Source organism: Nicotiana sylvestris, chromosome 1 (genome assembly GCF_000393655.2).
Source record: "Nicotiana sylvestris chromosome 1, ASM39365v2, whole genome shotgun sequence".
Lineage (NCBI taxonomy): Eukaryota > Viridiplantae > Streptophyta > Magnoliopsida > Solanales > Solanaceae > Nicotiana > Nicotiana sylvestris.
Genome location: NC_091057.1, coordinates 148,597,595 through 148,614,807, shown reverse-complemented (window position 1 = coordinate 148,614,807; position 17,213 = coordinate 148,597,595). Strand labels below are relative to the sequence as shown.

The 17,213-nt window shown below is 38.0% G+C and overlaps 2 protein-coding genes across 2 annotated transcripts; one reads left to right on the top strand and one right to left on the bottom strand.

Annotated features, from left to right (window-relative positions):
• Positions 1-9,873: 9,873 nt before the first annotated feature.
• LOC138875929 (uncharacterized) lies at positions 9,874-10,506 on the bottom strand. The gene is made up of 2 exons (XM_070154809.1): positions 10,320-10,506; positions 9,874-10,166 (listed from the first exon to the last, which is right to left on the bottom strand). The coding sequence occupies exons 1-2, from the start codon at positions 10,504-10,506 to the stop codon at positions 9,874-9,876; spliced, it is 480 nt and encodes a 159-aa protein (XP_070010910.1).
• A 1,789-nt stretch (positions 10,507-12,295) lies between these two features.
• LOC104226148 (uncharacterized) lies at positions 12,296-15,527 on the top strand. Its single transcript, XM_009778047.2, has 2 exons — positions 12,296-14,761; positions 14,836-15,527. Exons 1-2 carry the CDS (start codon positions 13,522-13,524, stop codon positions 15,171-15,173), a joined length of 1,578 nt encoding a protein of 525 aa, XP_009776349.1. The 5' UTR covers positions 12,296-13,521; the 3' UTR covers positions 15,174-15,527.
• Positions 15,528-17,213: the final 1,686 nt, after the last annotated feature.

Below are 17,213 nucleotides of genomic sequence, written 5' to 3'. Positions count from 1 at the left end.
GTCTATGTTGCAGCAAAATAGTGGTTATTTTTCATTGATTTGGTAAACGCTAGCTATTTGTCCGAAAACTGGCTAGATCGTGCTATTTTAACTGTATAAGAAGATTTCGTTCTTGATCCAGATGGATTAGGCAGGCTACCAGGGGAGAAATTCAAAAATAGCTAGATTTACAAGTGGTCGTTCAAAAATAGCACAGTTTCAAAAGTAATCGAAATTTAGCCACTTTTCATGTAAAGATAAATCTGAACGAAAACACTATTCAAAATCCGGAAAATACTCCAGCATAATATACTGGAGTTCCAGTATATTAGACTGGAGTTAGCATAATATACTGGAGTTTGGAGCATCGGTGCTCCAGTCTCCAGTATATTATACTAAAGCCAGCAAAGAATACCGGTCCAACATAATATGTTGGAAGTTCATACACAGGTACACCGAACTCCAGTATATTATACTGGACCGGTCTCTGTTGCAGCAAACTAGTGGCTATTTTTCATTGACTTGGTAAATGTTGGCTATTTTTGAATGACCAATTTGAAAACTAGCTAGACCGTGCTATTTTTACGGCTACCAGGGCGTTCTATAAAGATATGAAAGTGCTTCTTATATTGAGTTCTGCCATTGCATAAGCTACCATTTTTTAAATATATGAATATTGGTACACACGCAAAGTGCCCGGTAGCCTCAACAGTTCACAATCTTTTTCCACTTATTATTAACATTCTACTACGATAGAATTTGATTTATACTGCTCAGTTCTTACTCTCTTCTTACAACTAGTATAATCACCAAAGAACAGAAGTTCAAAAGTGCTATTACAATACACCACCACAATGAAGAAGTAAACGTTCTTTCCAGCTAAATAACAAAAACACGCAACCCTCGCAACTGTCCAAAATTGTTACATTTTTCTTTGTAAAACCCAACAAGTGAATATGAAAAGGAAACGTGTACACCAACATTACCCCTACCTTATAAAAGTAGAGAGGCTGTCCTCAAATAATTTCATTGTCTAAACTAATTCGATACCATTCGTATGTAAATTGTACCTAGTTTGTTAATTGTTCTTTTTAAAAGCACGACCACACAATTTCCTAAAGTAATACATTCAGCAAACCAGAATCAAACTCAAAAGGTCAAACATCATGGAAGCGTCCTTAAAAAAGTGACTGCCCACCGTTTAGTTGGAAATAAAGTCATAGTTGTGCCCTCATCATAAGCAGGCCAGTCAGCATATATTGGAACAAAACATAACTAATAACAGACTCGACATATAAGACAGGGATATAACAGCCATAACAAAAAGATACTATTTGATTTTTTCCTATATATAAAGCAGGGATATAATAGCCATAACAAAAATATACTATTTGGTTTTGGCCTATATATATGGTAGGGATATAATAGTCATATCAAAGAGATATTTGGTTTTGGCCCATAAGAGCTCAAGACCAAGTAATCCAGTGGAAAGAACATACAGACACGTAGGACAATAGTTGCGAACAATAACAAACAGATTCCCTAATCTTGTTCTTGTGCTTTCCAAATTCCTTAAAAACTTGGAATATCCCTGTTTATAACATCAAATAAAAAAAATAAGTCGCCAAATTTTAGCACAATCGCTGCACTTTTTACTACTTTTATCACATAAAGATTAAAACCAAACAAAGTTTGATATCAAGCACAAATTCATTTTTCAGAAAGCAAACATCATTACTAGTCAACTAATTCAGCACTAGATGGACCCTCACACGTTCTGAACAAGCAAAGTCAAAGAGCATATCTGGATCAACAAGGGCATAACCATTCAGTCCCCAAGAGAGACCAATTGTTCCTTATGATGAAACAAGGGACACCGTTCCTTTTCCCGTATCCAAGGGCGGCTTCATAAAATTAATGGCCTAAAGCCAAATTTTAATAAGAGGCCTTATACTTTTTTTATTAGTATGTATACATACATATATGCAAAAGAATTAGTCTTGCCATTTTTTCATACTTGTTGTTTATAGTATATATATTCTTAAACGACATAAAGTCTTTAACTTCACATAGTAATATTATTATTTATATTAAAAAAGGGTAATTTAAATAAATGAGATGTTAGACATGTATTTGCAATATGGTACATTTGATATTGTTGTAAAAATTATATTTGCTAATATGAAAATTTAAGTAGTTTAATTTAAAGTTTTTAAATTATTTTTTACAAATCTGTTGTATTTTTAATTTTTTTTCTGCAAACATTAATATTGTCTAATTTGAAATAAAATTATGAAATTCATTATTAAAAATTTTGCGGACCTAAATCAGGGCTTTACGAGTCTCCTGCTAGAGTCATTAGTCCACCCCTGACATTCTCAATCAAACTTATAGAGTTTCAATTAAGATAAAATAACAGTGACAAGAACATTAAAGGCAGTGAGTGTGTCATTCAGTTATCAAATATGAATGAAGTTGGTTGAACAACATGTTCATGGTTGGGTTGAAGTTTGTAAATAATTGTTGATCATCAATGAGAGGCGGCTCAATGGAACTGGTAGCCTAAAACCAAAATATATTAAAAGACCCTTAAACTTCTTTTATAAACTCCATAAATATTGAGACATAAAAAAACCTACATGACTTTGATCTAGTGGTGAGAGTGCAACTCAAGATGTATGGGTAAAGCGCACGTCATATGGTATTGAATTCTTACCTTAAATAAAAATGAAAAAGGGTGAGCCCATTATCTATCGTGTTTTGAGCCTTGTGATAGTTGTCTCGGGGATATCTTGGTTAAAAAAGATGAGACACAAAAGAACTTGCATTCTGATGTGTGGATCAATCAAATATGACAAAAAGGAATAGTTAACTTAGAGAATTTGAATTGAAATTAGAAAGTAAAATCGTGAGAAACATGAAAAAAGGCTATACATGAAGGAAAAGCAATAGAATTGATGAGAAGGTAAATGTGTTATTTAATTTAGTGAGAAAAAAATATTATTCTATAAACTCGCTCAGTCTACCTCTACCAAATATTAAAAATTATTACAATTTAAAATCTTTTATTAATAATTAAATAAATACAAATTATGGAGTATATATTAATAATAATATAGTGGTGTTTCATATTTTTGGGGCCTTAAATATTTGGGGGTCTAAGGCAAGGGCTTCACTTGCCTTACCCTAGAGCTGCCCTTGCATGTATCCGACTACTAGCACAGCATGGCGTCCGGCCTTAGCTGATTCTTCACCCGGATTAGGGCGATACATGTCCTAAAATAATGAAAGAAGAAAGTTAAATGCCCAAAATTTTATTGCATTTTTTACCGTGAAAATGGCGTCGGGTAGCCACTATTTAAGGTGATATTTATTTTTTATCCAGCAATTCTAATGTTGAACAAAAATAGCCACTACTCTATTAAAATTAATATGAAAAGATATTTTTACCCTTTCTTCCATTTCTTTTCTTCCCAAACTCTCGCTTCTCTCTGTACGGAAGTGGCTAGCTATGTGTGCTTCTCTCTCAATCTCTTCTGTGCATTTTTTCTCTCAGTAACACATGGCTATATCTTTGATCTTAAACTCATCCTTCAGCCAAGCTATTCTAAGTTTACATCCTTAAATGCATTATAACTTATTAGTTCCTTCTGTATAAAGTGTCTTTTAATTCATGTGTTTGTGTCTCGAGAAAACACTATGAATGTCTTTTAGAAGATATTTCATGAAAGAGAAAATGAACTTTTCTGAGTATAGATAATATTTATATTGAATTCACAGGTAGTCCTGAAATTCGAGTTCCAAGTTCAAAAGTTAAGGACATGTAGTCCTGAACTTAGAGTTACAAGTTCAAAAGTTAAGAATGGATAGTCCTAAACTTAGAGTTACAAGTTCAAAAACTAAGGATAAGTAGTCCTTAACTTAGACTTACAAGCTTATAAATTAAGGACAGCTAGTCCTCAACTTATATTAACAAGCTTATAAGTTAAGGACAGTTGGTCCTGAACTTAGAGTTGGAAGTTCAAAAATTAAGGACAGGTGGTCCTGAACTTCGAGTTCCAAATTCAAAAGTTAAGGATATGTAGTCCTGAACTAAGAGTTACAAGTTCAAAAGTTAAGGACATGTAGTACTAAACTTAAAATTACATGTTCAAAAACTAAGGACAAGTAGTCCTTACTATTTACACAACATTCATGAAGTTAAAAGACACCATGTCCTTAATATTTTATACAGCATCTGTTGGCTCATTTTCTAATACTAACTAAATAAAATGCCTTCAACAAAAATTAGGTCTTTAAATCAATCGCAACTACTTGGTACGTATCATCTTTATAGTTTCTTTAATACATGATTATTCTACTCTTAGACGGTGTTAGCTATTAAGTCTGCACTGGTTCCACGAGTTTTTAGCCTTCTAAGACAACTTCCAATGTGTGAATTGAGGTGGTCGTTATTTTCTTTCATTACCTTCTCTAATAATTAACAAGTTGTCACCTTTAATCAATAATACCTTCAACAATCATATTGTTATAATACAGTACCAACCAACCGGTGGATGCGGCAATATGTAAATTTCTTTTACAGTTTGAACTAATTTAAGTGGCGCCCTTTAACTTTACATTGAGTTTAAGAACTTTTAAAACTTGTGGTCTCAAACAAATTATAGAAATTTGTGTGACTATAAATCTCTCTCTAAGGGCAAAAGAAAATTTTAAAGTTATATTTGTTTCAAAATATAGAAAGTTGACATTCTATCGTGTCGCACAATGATAGCATCATAAAAACAAAAAATTCCAGAGATGATTGTGAATTCCAATTTCCATATAGGTGATTTGAGCAGAAACTCTAATGGACATTGCAACTTGTCACTGCGGATCATTAGCTAAGAGGTTTATATCACAAAACAAATTCGATACCAGCAAGGTGCATATAGAGATAGTCTAGAAACACATTAGGTTATGAAATTTCAAAGGTATGAATATGCAAATCATGAAAACAGGAGAATAAATATTGCAAAGGCTAAAGAACTCACCAGTTATTGATTGACAACTAGACAAGCAAGAAAGAACAGACTCCAAAATGCTCTGAACGTCAACAAAGGACGGTATAACCCAGGATCTTAGTCAAAGTTCCCAAGGGCTTCAAAGGAACCCTGGGCAGTGCTCGCACCAAAAAAAGTTAAAAAAATCGAATTCTAGTGGCCTTGGCTTTCTGCCGGCCAAGAGCCAAAGTATAGAACAAGAGAATGAGAGAATAATAGAGTGAAAACCTTTAGTTTTTTAGTGAAACTTAACTATTAAAAGTCTGTCCAAAAAGGAGAATGGGGAGGGGTTCATATAGTGGTAAATCAACACACAAGTAAGAAAATAAAGTCAATCAAACATAAAAAGGAAAGAAAAACACACAAATCAATTTAGAATTGGATTAGGAGAAGGAACCCAGTAAACCCTAGTTTGACTAGGATCAGAAATTGGCCGGAGATCTTGGTGAATCTGAACCTCATAGCCTTGCTATGAACGTAGAAGGACGAAATATCATCCAAATATTGGAGAATAAGGCTGATCCCTTTGGTTCAAAGATTGATACTTGCCCAAAATGGGCAAGTACTAAGTAACACCGTATTTACAGAAGTAATAACGGTATAATCAGGAAAAGGTAAGTAAATCATGGTAAGAATCCAAGGACGAGCTAGATTTAGAGAAGACTTGGGGCGGCGACTAGGGTTTGTGAGGTGAGGGGCAGGTTCGAGAGGATTTGGGAGCGCGGACGGGTGAAAATAAGGGTTAGGGTTTGGGTGAGGTTAATATAAAAGGAGAGGGTGAATGAGGGCCGTTGATCTTGAAAGATCAACGACCAGGATTAAAAATTTGAACGGGGCAGGTCGAATAAATGGGTATCGACCGGGTTAATATTAAGGATCATTTTGTTTGAGCTGAGGCTATTGGGCTAAGGTACTGGGCCTTTTGGTCTGAAAATTGGCTTAAAAGCTTGGCCAGCTTTTAAAAATAAAGAAATTAAGAAAAACAATAATTAATAAAATAGCTAAATAGGTATTAAAAATATTATTTAAGCAAATAAGTATTTTAAAATAATAGCTGAAGGGTGTAAATATGTAAAAAATTATTTTAACTCTAAATAAAGTAATAAATGCAGTTAATTACAAAGTCAAGGATATTATTGCAAAAAATGTGTAATTAGCATAAAAATACAAATATAATTACAAAAAATGAAGAAAAATATTATAAAATATACATATCAGTGTAAATAATAAATTTGGATTATTAAGTCATCACAAAATAAGATAATTATTAGATATTTATGTAATAAAAATGTAAAAATAAATTAATTTAGATCTTTAAAAATTATGAAAAATTATAGAAAATGTTTATATAGGTTTGTAAACTAAATAATGATGCAAGCATAATATTTTAAGAGTATATATATGTATTTTAAAAATATGTGAAAAAAATTGGTTATCAACAGCTGCCCCTCTTAACCCGGGAATGATGAAAGAGTTGTCGGGTAAAACAATGATGACCGATTTTGACCGAGCGGGGTGATTTGAAAAATGGAGGCTGAACCCTGGTTTCTGAGTTGCCTACATATCCCTGGTATTATGGAAATCAGGTCGTGTGTAGTTTTGGATCCATCGGTGAACTGGACCGGTTGAGTTGTTATAGGAATGGTCGTATGTTTCGAAAAAGGTTCTTTTGGGTGGTAAGATGAAGTTGCACAAAATCATGAGTGTGACTCTGAGAAGTTATGGATGTATTTTAAAATGAGCATTTGAACGGTTGTCAAGTGTAACTGCGTAATTGATGGTGGTTGGCTGTGTTTGAAATAATTGTAGAATGTGAACATTGAACGAAAACCGGAGCAAAGATTTCTCCCGTTAAGAGAACGGTTACCTCCTGGATTACCTACAAAACTTAAACACAATGCATGCAAGCATATGGGATTATTGCGAGAATTTAAACATGATGCAAATTCTTTTAGACCATGAAAGTTGTCTTTGGACGATGAGGATGATGTCCTTAGACCATGACGTCCTGGACCATGAATCGCGTGATAAGGGATTCGCAGGCCATGAAATGGTATTCTCGGGCCATGAAAATGGTGCCTCTGAACCATGACGCCTTTGAATAATGATGTGCAATATTGAGAAATCCTCAGGCCATGGCATGGTGTCTTCCGGCTATGAGGATGATGCCTTCGGATTATGATGCCTTGGGAAAAAATGGCGATGTTTCAGCCCATGAGATGCAAAGATATGAGGCTTGGTCATATGCGAATTGAAACAAGATAGAGCTTAGTCTTGTGTAAGATTCAGGCAGTGCTTAGACCCGGAAAAATAGAAAATAATGCTAGGCTTCAAATAGCATAATGGAGGTAGCGTCTGGTATTATGCAAGGATAAGGCAATGCTTAGCCTTAGACAATTGAAGAGGCAGTGTTTAGCCTGATACAGGGAGAGGAGATGATGTTTAGTCTCGATGCACGGAAAGGTCGAGCTTAGCCTTATGCAATTTAGGGAGGGAATGCTTAGCCTCATGCAAGAAGAGGAGACTGTGCTTAGTCTCACACAAGGAAATGCAATGCCTAGCCTCATGCAAGAAGAGGAGACAATGCTTAGTCCCATGCAAAGAAAGGCAATGCTTAGCCTTATGCAGTTAGGGAAGCAATGCTTTACCTCATGCAAGAAGAGTAGACAATACTGAGTCTCATGCAAAGAAAGGCAATTCTTAGCCTTATGCAGTTAGGGAGGCAATGCTTATCCTCATGCAAGAAGAGCAGGCGGTGCTTATTCTCATGCAAAGAAAGGCAATGCTTAGCCTTATGCAATTAGGGAGACAATGCTTAGCCTCATGCAAGAAGATGAGACAGTGCTTAGTCTCATGTAAAGAAAGGCAATGCGTAGCCTTATGCAGTTAGGGAGGCAATGCTCAGCCTCATGCAAGAAGAGGAGACAGTGCTTAGTCTCATACAAGGAAAGACAATGCTTAGTCTTATGCAATTAGGGAAATAGTGCTTAGTCTCATGTAAAGAAAAGACAATGAGTGATAGTAGAGTATTTCTTAGCTGGAGACGTGTTTGCGTTTGGCAACTTTGCCATTATGAAGATAATGATTTTTGATGCGTGTGTGTATTTGCGAATATTCCTTGTTCCTGCATCTAAAGAAAAATCGTAAGTTTTGCGAGGAAGGTTGGTTCGTGCCTTCGCTTGCTTGCTTTGCTTTTACCTTGTCTCGAGATCCTATTTAAGTTACCCTGGGTAGCATCTGGCTATTTATAAAAATAAAGGTTTTGAGAAAATATGCGTGCATTTGATAAATGTAGTTAATTAAAATATAATAGTATGCAATATCAAATAAGTCAGATGAACCAATGACTGTGACACTTTTAGAGACATTGCGACTTCCTTGCATTAGAATTTTGAGTGTCCTCCTCAAAATTTTGCCCTAGTTTAATAAGAAATTCTTTGACCGTTCTACATATGACGAAGTTGGCGGAACTTGCTTCGGAATTTTGAGGGTCCTCCTCAAAATTCTACATCAATTTTTAACCATGGTAAAAATTAAGATTTTATTGATTTGTGACCAAACCCACAGGGCTGCCTACGTATCCTGTCTTAAACAGAAATCAGGTCAAGCGTAGTTCAATTACATCAAATGAAGAAATGTAAACAATCTAAATGTAGTATCTTTTGACTGCATCTGAATTGATAGGTTTTGGCCAAATTTCTCCATCCATTTTTGCAAGTATGAGTGATCCTCCTGTTAGTACTCTGTGAACCATGTAGGATCCCTGCCAATTAGGTGAAAATTTCCCTTTGGCTTCATCCTGATGCAGGAAGATCGCTTCGGCACCAGCTGCCCCAATATGAACTGTCTAGGTCTGACACTTTTGTTGAAAGATCTGGACATTCTGTTCTAGTAAAGTTGACCATGGCATACCGTATTCATTCTTTTTCCGTCAATGAGAGCCAATTGTTCGTAGCGGCTTCGTATCCATTCTGCATCACTGAGTTTAGCTTCTTCTATGATTCTTAAAGAAAGAATTTTGACTTCGGCGGGAATGACAACTTCAGTACCGTAGACCAACAAGTAGGGAGTTGCCCCAATTGATGTGCGAACTGTGGTACGATATCCAATAAGGCAAATGGTAATTTCTCGTGCCATTGTTTGTGATTGTCTACCATTTTTCTCAATATTTTCTTGATGTTCTTGTTGGCGGCCTCCACAGCTTCATTCATTTGGGGCCTGTATGCTGTGGAATTCTTATGCTTGCTTGAAGGTTTCACACATAGATTTCATTAATTCACTATTAAGGTTGGTGGCGTTGTCGGTGATGATAGATTTTGGCACCCCGAATCGACAAACAATACGATCCTTAAAACAAAATCTGTGACGACTTTCTTAGTTACAACTTTGTAAGATGCAGCTTCAACCCATTTTGTGAAGTAGTCTATGGCCACTAAAATGAACATGTGCCCATTCGAAGCTTTTGGTTTGATCAGACCGATGACATCCATTCCCCAAGCGGAGAAAGGCCAAGGTGCACTTGTTGCATTGAGTTCGTTTGGTGGCACTCGTATCATATCTGCATGTACTTGGCATTGATGACACTTTTGAACATACCCGATGCAGTCCATTTCCATAGTCATCCAAAAATATCATGCTCTTAATATCTTCTTAGCTAAAACGAAACCATTTGTGTGTGGTCCGCAGGTTCCGGCATGCATCTCTCGAGCAGTTTGGAGGCTTCCTTAGCATCAACACACCGTAATAATCATAAATCTAGAGTTCTTCTATACAGAATTTCTCCACTTTGGAAGAAATAATTGGACAATCTTCGGAGTGTGCGTTTCTGAGTATCATTTGCATGTTCAGGGTACTATCCTTTTGCCAAGTATTCTTTGATATCATGGAACCACGGATTCCCATCCGTTTCTTCTTCAACATGAGTGCAATAAGCTGGTTGATTATGGATCCCTACTGGAATAGGGTCGATGAAATTCTTGTATGGGTGTTGTATCATGGAAGATAGAGTAGACAATGTATCTACAAACTCATTCTGGATTCTCGAAACATGTTTGAACTCTATCTTTGTGAATCTCTTCATCAATTCTTGCACATAGTACAGATACGGTAATATTTTGGTATTCTTTGTAGCCCACTCCCTAGAACCTGATGTACCAAAAGGTCTGAATCACCAATTACCAGCAATTCTTAAATGTTCATGTCAATGGCCAAATTGAGCCCTAAGATGCAAGCCTCATATTCCGACATATTATCGGTACACGAAAATCTGAGTTTTCGTGGATACTGGGTAGTGTTGACCTGTCTCTGATACCAAAACAGCTTCAATACCCACTCTTTTGAAATTTAAATCCCCATCAAAGAACATTCTCCAATCGTCATAGGTTTCGGTGATATCTTCCCTTACAAATGATACTTCTTCATCGGGAAAATACGTATTCAGCGGTTCGTATTCTCCTCCTATAGGATTTTCTGCCAGATGATCCATTAATGCATATCCCTTGACCGCTTTCTAAGTTACATAAACGATGTCAAATTCACTCAACAATATCTACCATTTTGTCAACTTCCCCATAGATATGGGTTTCCGGAAAATGTATTTTAGAGGATCCATCCTTTATATGAGATATGTAGTGTAGGCACAGAAGTAGTGCCTTAACTTTTGAGCTATCCATGTCAGAGCACAACAGGTGCATTCCAGCAAAGAGTATCGTGCTTCATATGGTGTGAACTCCTTACTCAGATAGTATATGGCCTGCTCTTTTCTTCCCGTCTCATCGTATTGTCCCAAGACACAACCGAAAGCCCCATCTAGTACGGACAAATAGAATAACAGAGGTCTCCTAGGTTCCGGCGGGACCAGGACTGGTGGTGTGGACAAATATTCATTGATTTTGTCAAAAGCTTTCTGACATTCTTTAGTCCAACTTGTTGCGGCATCCTTCTTTAACATTTTGAAAATTGGTTCACAGATCACAGTTGGTTGCGCTATAAAACGGCTGATGTAGTTGAGATGCCCTAAGAAGCTCATCACGTCTTTCTTGTTCTTTGGAGGTGGAAAATCCTGGATAGCCTTGACCTTTGACGGATCTAACTCAACTCCTCGACGGCTGACGATGAATCCTAACAACTTTCCAACAGCGACCCCAAAAGCACATTTTGCAGGGTTCAGTTTCAAATTATTCCTTCGAAGCCGATCAAAGAATTTCCTCGAGTCTGCTATGTGATCTATAATTTGATGATGACATCATCCACGTACACTTCTATCTCCTTGTGTATCATGTCATGGAAAATGGTTGTCATGGCCCTCATATAAGTGGCTCCAGCGTTCTTTAGGCCAAATGGCATCATTTTGTAGCAGTATACTCCCCACAGTGTAATAAAGGTTGTCTTCTCAGCATCTTCTTCATCCATCCTGATCTGATGATATCCTGCGAAGCAGTCCACAAAAGACTGGATTTCATACTTGGCACAATTGTCGATCAGTATGTGTATATTGGGTAATAAGAAATCATCTTTGGGACTCGCTCTATTTAACTCCCGATAGTCAACACACACTTTGCTTTCCCATCTTTTTTGGGAACCGAAACAATATTAGCCAACCAGGTTGGATATTCAACCACTCTAAGAACCTTAGCTTTGATCTGCTTGGTGACTTCCTCTTTTATTTTCAGAATCATATCGGGCTTGAACTTTCTGAGCTTCTGCTTTACAGGCGGACACATAAGGTTGGTAGGTAGTTTATAAGCCACAATAGATGTGCTCAAACCAGTCATATCATCATAAGACCATGCAAAAATATTTTCATATTCCTTCAGGAAACGGATGTACTCTTCTTTCTCTGATGGTGACAGGTGGATGCTTACACGAGTTTCCTTGACTATTTCGGAATCTCCCAAATTAACTACCTCGGTCTCATCCAGATTGGACTTAGGCTTGTTCTTAAAATTTTTCACTTCTCTGACAATTTCCTCATGTATTATATCTTCTTCTTCTATTTCCTCTGAATCATTATCCTTATGTTGCGTTGTCTCATTACATATCACCATTGTAGGTTCATCAGGATAAATAATAATAATGCTATACAAGGAAAATATAAAGTATAATAATAAATACTAAAACAACAAACCATTGATAAATACTAAAACGTCAAACAAACGCAATTTTAATGATCCGAACAATTATTTCAAAGCAAAATCATTAAAACAAAACACTGAAAAATGTCTTTAAATGCCCATAAAATTGTTTCAAAGTAAGTGATGCTAATTTCCAGGCTACCCAGGAACTCGACGGGCCTTTGATGGTGTAGCAGTCCAATTCATGAGAACAACTCCCTTCTCCATTGTCTGAATGGCGAGACGTTCCTCCTCTTCCTCCTCAACTATTACAATGCAGTCCATGTCTTCATCTTCTAAAAACATATTCCTTATGCCAGCTAGAAATTCATCTTCTTCAGATCCCTACATCATATCGACTTGATGAAATGACCGGCTCAAATGTGGTACCGGCTGCTCAAGAGGGTAATAAGGACCACGCCATGGCGGTAACCAATTGTTATACTCCTGCCAGGTGTACTTATATCCAAGCCCAAAGGTTGTACCGTGACGCTTTAGCTATATTGGTTTAGTGATACCCTAGAGATTCTTACCGAGACCCTTTCCAGGTTCATACCCTGTCCATGCCAATATGCTATCTATTTTGCTGCTCCACCATTTATCTTTCTCCACTGCATTGACACGCTCGATGCGATCCACCCAATTTCCTTCTATTCTCAACAACCAGAACAATTTCTTGGTATAAATAGGATTACTTCCGTCCACATGGATAATTACTTCCTTGTGATTAAAGGAATAATACCCAAGCCAGGATCAAACAGAAAGTCTAATCCAAATTCATCATGTGGAAACTGATGCAAATGAGACATCTCCACTAAGCACTGGGCAAGCCCAAGTTGATGTCGAGGGCAAAGTATTTTAGGATGTTCAATAAGCAATTGATTCCAGCAACCATATCCCATATCAAATTCAATGGCAAGAATTGGAACTTTTGCATTGGATTTAATGCTCACTAGACCAATCGTACTGATTTCTTGAGAGAGCACCGGATTGGCGTGTCTGACAACCTCCGTGATGAGCATCGTACAAGGGGGAGATGCGAGGCATGCGTATTGTGAGTATAGTGTTTGTTTCCTCTCATCACCATTCTAGACTCTGTGCCTCTCATCCCCCTTCTCTCTATCTATGTACTTTCTATTCTAGTTTTGTTGCTGTTATCTGTAATCACTAGCATTTTGAGTTGAGTTGTAATTCGATGAATTATCCGATTGGTTTAAAGATGCTATTCAGGAGCCAAATGCTATGCAGGAACCACATAAGGAGCTTATGCTGAGAACAGAGACTACTGAGACCCATTTCCCTAATGATTTAATGTATCATGGCGCTTCGACTGATGCGGCAAATGATAGTGCTAACATCATTGAAAATTCCATTTCCCTAATGATTCAATGTATCATGGCACTTCGACTGATGCGGCAAATGATAGTGCTAACATCGTTGAAAATGAAGGCAAGGATAATGAAGAGAAACTTGTTACTACAATCATAGAGAAGGCTCCAATATGGGTTGGTTCTGCGTTCTCTATTTCCAGTAACCTATTCATGATTGATGATCAATATGGACGTGAGCTAGCCCAAAACTTTGAGGCAATGTCTTGTATGCTTTCAGCTTGCACTTACGACCAACTTCTAAACAGAGGTATATTTAGTCACTTAAATAACTTTGGTCTTGCTGATCTTGTCTTGCCTTTGTATCCATTTCCACCTGATCATTTTGGATTAGACTTTCCTTTTGATCCTGGATCGAATTTTCTTACCACATACCTTGTAATTACAAGAAATTATATAGTGAATATGGGTCTTGTTCTTAGTAGAGATCTGGGGTCGAAGAGTGAATCTTGTCGGAATACCACTCTTCTTCTTGGAAACTATGGGCTTCCTTTTGTCTTTAACGAAGGTGAAGGTACAGTAATAACATACGGGGATGAGGAGAACTCCAGAATTGTCGTGGTTCAGGGGTTTTCTTATTGTTCTGAAAGAGCAGGGCACAATTTGATTGAAAATGAAATGAATAAATTATTGTGGAATAGTAATGATATCTTCATTATGGCTGGAATCAGATTGATGCATAAGAATATATTCCCTCTTTTTGATCCCAGTGAATTTAGCTATCGCAGAGAGAGAAATAATATGAAGGAAGTAACTAGAAACATTCATCCTTGGCCTCCAAAACTCCTGAAACCGCCTTTCTCTGCCTTCCTATTGGTTTTGCTAAACAAAGTCGTGTACTCTGTTGAACTGCAAACAAGTCTGGAGCATTGCGCTATGGATTCACGAATTGACAAATTGAACAATGCTGTTACGAGCCAAATGGTTCCAACAACTGAAGATAATTTGAACTCGATAATTATCCAGCGTGATTGTGGGAAGATCGCGAATGGACTAGCAATTGTTGGTGCTCTAAGGTGCGACTTTCTTGATGCGTTGGCAACTAGATTTAAGCATCACTCAAACGCCTATGACTCGTACCATCGGATTCATGTTCATGAGGGACATTCTCTCAAGTGTGAGCCTCATGCGGCATTGCAGAAGCTCAGTTTTCCACAAGGATGCCGATTCATCAACTTTGCTCAAGCACAAGGAGTTAGTTTATTGGCTTTGGCAGGAGAAGCACCTTTGCCATTCCTGGGTATGTATCAGATACTAGTGAAACTTTAAAGTTGCATCGTTCGAGTAATCATTTGGTTTTATATGATAAACCAGAAAGCTGTGAGGGCATAGAGGCAGTTTGTTTTTATTTCAGTGACTCGGACATCGCAACTCTGCAGCAAGATTTTGATCCAGGTGGAGTTCACCAAGAAATGAAATGTTATCTCTTTCAGGACAATGATGATAATAAAGCCAACCCGCTACAATGTAACACAAGAAGCAGTGCCCAACAAGCTCTTCCTTCTGGATATTTTTTTGTTGGTCAAGCTTCAACATGGTGTTGTGATGAGTTCTCCATTTTGCTTCCACGTACAACTAAAGTGAAGTGCCTAAGCGATGATGGTTGTTGGATCACTTTTTCTCTATTGGATGTTCCACTTTATCATGCTTGAATAGTTGGGGATCATGATAGTGCCATTGCTTTTAACTCAAAATCTGATACCACATTGATGGCCACGGAAGATTACATATGGGAATCCTTTTCAATGGTGCAAGCCAACACAAATGCTTTCTTTCATTAGAAATTTCTATCTTGAACCTTGAGGACAAGGTTTTTATTGGGATGAGAGTATTGTTATGAACCAGCCTAACTTGGTAAGGGATTATGGGCCAGAAGTGTGGAACGAGTCAAATCTAGTTGGGACCATTGGGCCAAGAGCTAAAGGCCCAACGAGTAAACATTCAAGTAGAATACTAGTATTATTTGACTCAAAAGATGTTAAGATCTTTTCGAACAAATCAATCAAAGATGAAGGAGTAAATCATAGTCAAACTTAATTGATTCCAGATCGAGAGATTTCATAATAATACATGTATAAGGGATGAAGAAAATATCAATGATCTCATTAAGATTCAATATCGCCTTCTTTCTCAGTCTTTGAGGAAAAGGGATTACAATTGCTTTTTCTCTAGGATACAGGGATGGAGCTTTTGCTTTTTTTTTCCTAGGTAAAACCCCTCAGCCCCGTTATGAAAGCCTTTGTGGGCTATATATATAGTCGAAACCTCTTCACCCTCACCGTGACTTGGCGCACTTGGGTCAGTGGTGCGTTCTGGTCGTGACTCTAGGCATTGCTCTTTTCGATGTGTCGGATATCTTAGAGGAGAAATGAAGCAGACTCTATTGACTTTCACTACCCGATTGCTAAAAAAAAGGGATGTGGGCAACCTAGTCGTGGCGGTCAGATTTTTACTAATACAGTTTGTCTCTCCGTCCGTCGGGGTCGTCCTTTGTCGGGCTCGACGGACGGATCATGTTTGCAGCGTAGTCGAGAGGAATCTGACCCCCAATTTTCCGTTCCTTAGTCGTGTTCAGTGAATTTTTTGGCGGAGTGGAGGTGTTCTTTCGATACTCATGGACCGTTGCGATGGTTTCGGAATCGAAACTCCGGTTGGCAATGAAGCGTTGGTTCGCGTATGCCACTATTATGACACACGTTCCTGGGAAACTGAAATGTTTCGTGCCCCATCAGATTCAAATGGCGACTCTTGGGTTTCGTGCTCGGGGAGTTTATGTCTCTTATAAATAGGGGAACTTGTCATTTGATTGATACACTTCATCATTCATTTGAGAGGGTTCTTCAGATATCGCTTTTTTTGATACCTCGAATTTTGGCTTACCTTCTTGCTCACCGAAACCTTTTATCTTTTCTTCATATCGCTTCTCTTGGAGAGTTTTCTGCTAAGAATGGCCGGCGATTCCTCTCGTGATAATCTCCACACCGCTAATCCGGTACCAGAGAGTTCTGTTCAGATCACCGGAGAAGTGGATGCGATGGAGGAAGAGGAAGTTCCCTCGGCAGATGAGATTCTGCCTCGCCCCGGGAGGGACGCGACTGACTTTAGTTTCGGCGGTGGAGCGGAGCCGGAACTCGTCGCCTCCGTTGTGAGAGAAAGGGGGATTGTAGATTTGAGGGAATGGTGGGGAATCCCTAATTTCGACGAGATGCGGCCAGCGGAGGGGGACGATAGAGTTCACTTCGACCGCCCCGGATATTGTGTGTTCTACTCCTACCCTTTATTGTAGGGTACACACTTCCTCTTCCCATGTTGGTGGAGATTTCTGCCATTACTACGAGGTGTGTCCTACTCAGTTTTCGCCTTATTTGTACAAGTTGTTTCTTATGCTGCTCAAGTATGTGGAACTTGCCGGTCGTGTGGTCACTTTGGGCCACATCCTTAGCATTTTTGCTCCACAACTGATTCGAGGTACGATGATTCACGTGCATCCTCGGGGATCGAGGGGTCTGGTGGTGAAGATGGACGACAGAACCAACCATCGTTTCTATGAAAATTAATTTTATGTGCGGACCAAGCATATTGTGGTGGACTCGATGAGATTCCCCAAGAGATGGAACTTTGTCCGTAAGTTTGCGTCTTTAATTAATGAAATGTTCAACCATTTTCTGTGGATGCTAAACTGCTCTATTTTT

Bases quoted from the DNA above. Each gene is read 5' to 3' on its own strand.
- LOC104226148 (XM_009778047.2), top strand. From the start codon at position 13,522: ATGTATCATGGCACTTCGACTGATGCGGCAAATGATAGTGCTAACATC. The intron at 14,762-14,835 runs GTATGTATCAGA...ATGATAAACCAG, and splicing joins AGCACCTTTGCCATTCCTGG to AAAGCTGTGAGGGCATAGAG.
- LOC138875929 (XM_070154809.1), bottom strand. From the start codon at position 10,506: ATGGATCATCTGGCAGAAAATCCTATAGGAGGAGAATACGAACCGCTG. The intron at 10,167-10,319 runs GTCAACACTACC...TTGGTACATCAG, and splicing joins TGTTTTGGTATCAGAGACAG to GTTCTAGGGAGTGGGCTACA.